Source organism: Arachis ipaensis, chromosome B06 (genome assembly GCF_000816755.2).
Source record: "Arachis ipaensis cultivar K30076 chromosome B06, Araip1.1, whole genome shotgun sequence".
Taxonomy (NCBI): domain Eukaryota; kingdom Viridiplantae; phylum Streptophyta; class Magnoliopsida; order Fabales; family Fabaceae; genus Arachis; species Arachis ipaensis.
This window is the reverse complement of record NC_029790.2, coordinates 70,004,649-70,011,425: the sequence shown is the minus strand read 5'-3', so window position 1 is coordinate 70,011,425 and position 6,777 is coordinate 70,004,649. Positions and strand designations below refer to the sequence as shown.

General features: G+C 37.5%; 1 protein-coding gene across 1 annotated transcript; it reads right to left on the bottom strand.

The window, feature by feature from the left end:
* LOC107646945 lies at positions 4,098-4,472 on the bottom strand. Its single transcript, XM_016351087.1, has one exon. It carries the CDS (start codon positions 4,470-4,472, stop codon positions 4,098-4,100), a length of 375 nt encoding a protein of 124 aa, XP_016206573.1.

Sequence of the window (6,777 nt, the reverse complement as noted above, 5' to 3'; positions counted from 1 at the left end):
TGAAACAAGTGAAAATGCTTGAAAAGCTAGCTTAAGATGACTTGTCATCACAATACCAAACTTAAATCTTGCTTGTCCCCAAGCAAGCACTCAACATAAGAGAAAATAAAATGAAACAGATAAGTATGCATGTCCTTATTTAGCAGATAATTGAACTTGGTTCACGGAGTTTTATGCAGGCAAATGTAGCTCCATTATTCTTTGCTGATAGATAAGAAATGTTTCCTCAAATGTTCACTAGAGTTACTGCTATAATTCCTTGCTTTTGATTGATCCCTCTTAGCTTTTTCTTTCTTTCCTTTGCTTAGAAAGCTTATTCTTTAATGAGGGCTTGGTGGCAAATGTTGCATCAGCCTTTTGGCTAAATTTTGCTCAACATTTTTTCACCACAGATACATGGCTCACAATTTCTTTGTAGGAACATTGATGCCCAGCATCTCTTTGGATTACTAAATGCTTTGTAACAAGGTTGCTCTTGATAGTGGACTTTTGGTTGGAAATCCCAGATCAGTTGTTCCAAGTGGTCAAGTTTTGAAATACTCCTCAGAACCTACTTGTCCAAGCATATACTAGTACAAAAACATCACAGGCATATGTCCTAGGGTCAAAGCTATTGGTGTCTAGCCTTATTGTTTGTTTCTTTGCCCATTTTTCGCTTTTTTCTTTCTTTTTCTTCTTATTTTGCTTCATTCTCAAGGGACATTCATTGATAAAAGGCTTTATGACAGCAACCTAATTCACACTTCAAGGAATATCTTATTATGCAGCTTTTATTATTTAGCTAATCATTAAATCAAACAAGTACCATCACTGAATTTTATTCTAATTTCTACAACATTGGACAATCACTTTTCTAAATCAAACATTTTTCTTTTATTTATACAGAAGGGAAACAAAATAGAATTTAAGCAAATGATTAACAACAAGCACAATGCAGATCACTTGTAAGAAAACTACTCAGAACATGAAAGTGTAAAGCATAAAGCATTTGGAGGCATCTTATGTTTCAGATATACATCTTCCTTATTTAATTTTAAAAGGGAAACATGAAAGAAAATCCACCACCTCCTAGTTGTCATGTTCCTTGCTCCTGCTTGATTCTCCTTTCTTCTTCCTCTACTTGGTTGCATCCTGAGGTTCTTCAACAGGGCATCGTCGATCCCAGATGGGGTCTATAAAACCTGAGAGTCCAGCTTTCTCCAACCCATGCTACATGTGTGCTATATGTTTCTGGGTTTTTACTCTCTACTGGTCTACTAGCTCTTGACATTGCTCAAATGGCTTGATCTGTGGTTTCAATGCTGGCTTGCTGTGGACCAAGTAATCCAACTTTAATTGGGTGTCTATATCATACTCCATTCTATCATAGTGCCTATGCTCTCCAATGGTATGATATATGTTCTTCCACTGATATAAATTTTGAGTGTATTCCCCATATTTGGCTTGCCTTAGAAACAATCCTTCATGTGACTTTCGAAATTTTGCTGATTGTTCCCTTTGCCCATCAAGAATCTTTGTTTGAAATTCTTGTTGTTGAGCCATCATTTGTTGCTGCCATGTCTGTTGCCGTTCCATCATTTGGCACTGCCAGTTCTCTTGTTGCTCTCGATCTTTCAGATACCGCTCCTGTTGTTGCAAGTATAGCTCTTGTTGCCTCAAATACTGCTCCTGTGCTCTCATATGTTGCTGAAATATTTCATCAATGGCTCTTTGCAATTGGCTCATGTCCATTGCACTAGGAGCTTGCTCTTCCTCCACTTGTACTCTTCTTCTTCTTCCTTGAGCTCTTCCTTCCTCTTGGTTGTCATCATCAGTGGCACCTTCAATTAGTCGCCTAGTTATTTCCCTGCCTCCTTTTACCTTCTCTGTATCTTCATCTTCAAAGAGCACCCCAGCCCTATTGTACAGCCTTATAATAGTGCTTGGGTGACCAAGCCTACTTGATTTGCTTGTATTCTCAGCCATCTCCTGAATGCTGTCTGCTATGAGCTGTGAAAGGTTGATTTCTCCTCCCTTTAAGATGCAATATGTCAGGATGGCTCGCTTGATTGTGACTTCTGAGGTGTTTCCAGTAGGGAGTATAGACCTCCTTACCATCTCATACAACCCTTTGGCCTCAGGTATGAGGTCTATTCTGTTCAAATGGCTTGGAGCTCCCTTTGAGTCCCTTTTCCAGTCTCTGTCTTCAAAGCATAACCCATGTAATATCTCGTTAGGGTCATTCTCACCCTCTAATCTTTCCTCAAAGCTAAGCTCTCCATAGGTTATTACTCTCAACTGTAGGGCCCTCATGACTGTTGGTGGACTAAAATCTACCTCAACACCCCTGACATAGCTCTTATAAGGGGGGCTGTCCTTGCTTATCTTCACAGAATTTGCATAGAATTCTCTTATCATGACTGCACTGATGTTTGTGAGAGGCTTGCACAGAAGTTCCCACCTCCTTTCCGTGGTAATTCTTCTCATGACAGGATACTCTCCACCCCTCAGTCTAAAGCCCATTTTTGGAATGACATGCTTTGACTCCATGAGCCTATGATACCTTGATTCATGAAACTGAGACTTAAATCTCTTTGTATCATAGGTTGATGGTTTGGCCACCATTGTCTCCTTGCCTTTCCTTCTTCTAGAACTTGAAGAAGCCATGAATTAAAAGGAAAGAAAGAAGAAGAGAAGTGGTAGGCTTCAGTCTTGTTATGAAAGGATATGGGAGGTAAGTTAATGTTGGATATTTTGTGTTGTCTTTGGGAAAAAAAGGGGCTGCTGTATCATGTTTGGGGTAAAGGTGTAAGTGAAACAAAAGCAAATAGATGAGGAAGTCTTGTATGGGGAGAGAAGGGATATGTGAGCTAGGAAGTGTCACCACCCATTTATAAAAGCATGAATCTTTGAACAAAACCACAAGTGAGGAAATCTTTCCGGTTAGGCAAATGAAGGGTGAAGATTGAGCAAAATATTGTGGGAAGCTCAAAGCATGCAGATTTTGTTTCCCAAGAGAGCACGCTTCTCTAAGCACATGTGACCTTCATTTTTGCCTTGTCATGACCATGCTTGCTTCCCTTGTTTGTCTCCTTCTCAATCTTCCTTGTCCTACAAAATGAAGTCAACGCAATGGTAAGCATTGGAATAAATTTTGGTACGGTGGTGTGGTGATGAGTAACAAAGAAAGATAATTCTACATGTTCCTTATTTAAATGACCAATCATGCTCCTTAGATTTTGAACAAAGATTTGGTGGACACCAAACTTGTTCTCTGTTAAGGGATCCATGTAAAACTCAATGAGTATCTACCACAATTGGCACACTCATTATAAAGAACATTTTATTTCTTAATATGATACCGTAGGCTGAAAAAAAATATGAAGCAATGTATGATCTATCTATTCATAAATTTGATTCTATGAACAAAAATGATTTTTCTGAAATTCTCTCCATATGTAAACACCAAACTTAATGTTTAGCTATACACTTCATCAAAATGAGTAAGCATATATCCTAAGAAAGCTTGAGCAGCTATTTTGGAGTGCTTTCAGGCACACCAAACTTAGAAGTCTAGCATATGCTTCAAGACAATGTATGCGATTATCAAATATACTCATGAGAATTCAAATTCATGCTAGAAGGACCCTTGATTATTGAAATTAAAACCAAAGCAAGAATATTAAATCATGGGTTGCCTCCCATGGAGCACTCTTTTATTATCACTAGCTTGACATTGGACCCTCATTAGGGTGGTTGATGATTGTGATGTCTCAGCTTGTCTCCTCTCACAATAAGCTTCCTTCCAGTGCCTTGATGTTCAATCTCTGCATGCTCCAGTGAGAGTATCCTGTTGATAGTGTAGTAATCATTAGATTATTGATTTGTCCCTAAATACTGGTAAATTAGTTGCACTTTATCACCCTTTGAAAATCCTTCAGTTGGGATCTTTTTATTTTTCCACCCTTTTGGACCCTTTTTCTTGATTTTCTTCCCTTTTTTGGTGATTCTTCTCCTTTGACAGTGGGCTGTGTTTTGGAATCTGTCTTCTTAGTGGCTAACACTTCACTTCCTTATTGCTTTCTCTCATCATTCTTTAGAGTCTCATTCTCCTTTTGTCATGCTTTGCTGCTTGTCTCCTGCTCTGGAAGAGAATTAATGAGTGTCTTGTTGGTTTCTTCCTTCCACTGCAAGTCTCCTTTGTCAACCTCCATGCATCTTTCCTTTTCATCATTATGCTGTGCTTTTGGAAAGACATTCAGAGTAATGCTTTCATCATGTGCCCTTAGGGTCAGCTCTCCTTGTTCAACATCTATGATGGCTCTTGCTGTGACCAAAAAGGGTCTTCCCAAGATGATAGAGTCACTCCCTTCTTCTCCTAGATACAGGATCACAAAGTCTGCTAGGAATATGAATGTCCCTACTTGGACAAGGAGATTTTCAATCACTCTTCTGAGAAATACCAATGATTTATCCACGAGCTCTAGTGACATTTGTGTGGGCTTTACTTCCTCTATGCATAGCCTTCTCATCATAGAATAGGGAATTAGATTGATGCTTGCTCCTAAGTCATATAGTGCCTTTTTTATGGTCATATTACCAATGGTGCAAGTGACGATCGGATTTTCTATCGGTAAAGAAATATAAGAATATGATCGCATTGTAAGTATAGCTTCTAAACCAACAGAAAATCCTTTCGTACAAACATTTTGGTTGTCACAAGTAACAAACCCCTTTAAAATTGATAACCGAAGTATTTAAACCTCTGGTCGTCTTCTCAAGGAACTGCAGGGAGGTGTTCTTATTATTGGTTATGAGTTTTGTAAACTGGGGGTTTTGAAGGTAAGGAACAAGTAATTTAAATGACAAGTAAAATAAATAAATAACTGTAAAATAAACTCTTGGCAAGGTATGAAAATTCGGAAGTCCTATCCTAGTTATCCTTATTAATGGTGATGAGAATTGAGTTTAATCCCACTTAGTTAACCTTCACTAAAGTAAAGGAAAGTCAAGTGGACTAATTAGTTTGATCCTCAGGTCCTAGCCAATTCCTAAGGAAAGACTAGAGTTATTGGAATCCAACTCAATTAGCAAAAATAAAAATTATCAATCACGATGAGTTTGATAACTCAAGAGTCTCCAATTGATTAATTAAAGCCAAAAGGGAAAAATCTAAATTATTTATATAAATAAAGGAAAGCAATAATAATTCTGAAATAAGTCAAGTTGCACTAATAAAGATATCAAATGTAACATGGAAGAGTTCATATATTAAATTGGGAAAATAAATAAAAGGAACATTGAACCTGGTAATTGAGCAGAAATTGTAAGTTGAAATAATAAAAGTCCTAAATCCTTTAAGAGGAATCCTAATCCTAAATCCTAAGAGAGAGGAGAGAACCTCTCCCTCTAAAAATTACATCTAAAATGTGAAAAGTGAATAATCGAAGGCCTTCATGAATGGATGCATTCCCCCATTTTATAACCTCTAATCTGTGCTTTCTGTACTTGGATCTAGGCCAAAAAGGGTTTCAGAAATTGCTGGGAGCATTTTCTGCAGTTTCTGGTGCGTGGCGTCTATCACGTGTCCACGTGGGTCACGCGGTCGCGTCATCTGGGAGTCTTCCTTATCACGCGTTTGCTTTGGTCATGCGTACGCGTCATCTGCATTCTGCTCATGGCGCGCGTCCGCGTCAGTCACGCGTTCGCGTCACTGCCTTTTCGTGCTAGGCATGCAGCCGCGTCGTCCATGCATTCGCGTCGCTGCCAGTTTCTTCAAAAACTCCATTTTGTGCTTTCCTTCCCTTTTGTATGTTTCCTTTCCATCCTTTAAATGATTCCTGCCTTAGGAGATCTGAAAATACTTAACACACAAATCACGGCATCGAATGGTAATAAAAGGTAATTAAAATAATTATTTTTAAAGCATAGAAAACATGTTTTTTCACATATATCACATAATAAGGAAGGGAAAGTAAAACCATGCAATTTCACATGAATAAGTGGGTGAAGGATTGAATAAATCACTCGAATTGAGCATAAAAATATCATAAAATATGGATTTATCAACCTCCCCACACTTAAACAATAGCATGTCCTCATGCTAAATCCAACATAAAGAGTAAGGTAAAGTGGTGGAATTTCATGCAATACAATTTACTCTAAATGCAACTACCTAAATGAATCATGCAATTCTAGTTGTTATTCACTTGTATATAAAGCTTACATGTAGTTAAATTAATTCATATGCTCAAGGAATCAAATATGCATAGTCAAACCTTAGATAATGTTAAAGCACTTTTACAATTGAGATGGGTAAAAATATTTCACAAACTTGCAAGACAATTAACAATTTAAGCAGAGATATATGGTGATGAGCTATTGAACCCTCATTGGATTTCGTGTTTACTCTCTAGTCACTAAGTGTTTATTGGGTTAATCACTCTATTCTTTTTCTATCCTTAATTTCTATAACTGTGTTCTTCATCTAACCAATCAACAAATATGGAATAAAGACATACAAAAATCATGAGGCCTTATTCAAGGTTGTAATGGGGCCAAGGTAAGGGCAAATGTATAAGGCTAAGTGAGCTAATAAGCGAATCCTTGATTAGTCTAAGATCTCACCTAACATACATACTTTATAAATCAAAGTTTCTTAACCTAATTGCCCAACATTTTCCCTTTTTGTATTGCAAACTCATGTATTAAATTTAATTTTGTCCCATGTGCATTGATTCTCTTTTTTTTTTTTTTTGCATTTGGGAAATTTTTGTATCCCCTTATTTAAATACTGGA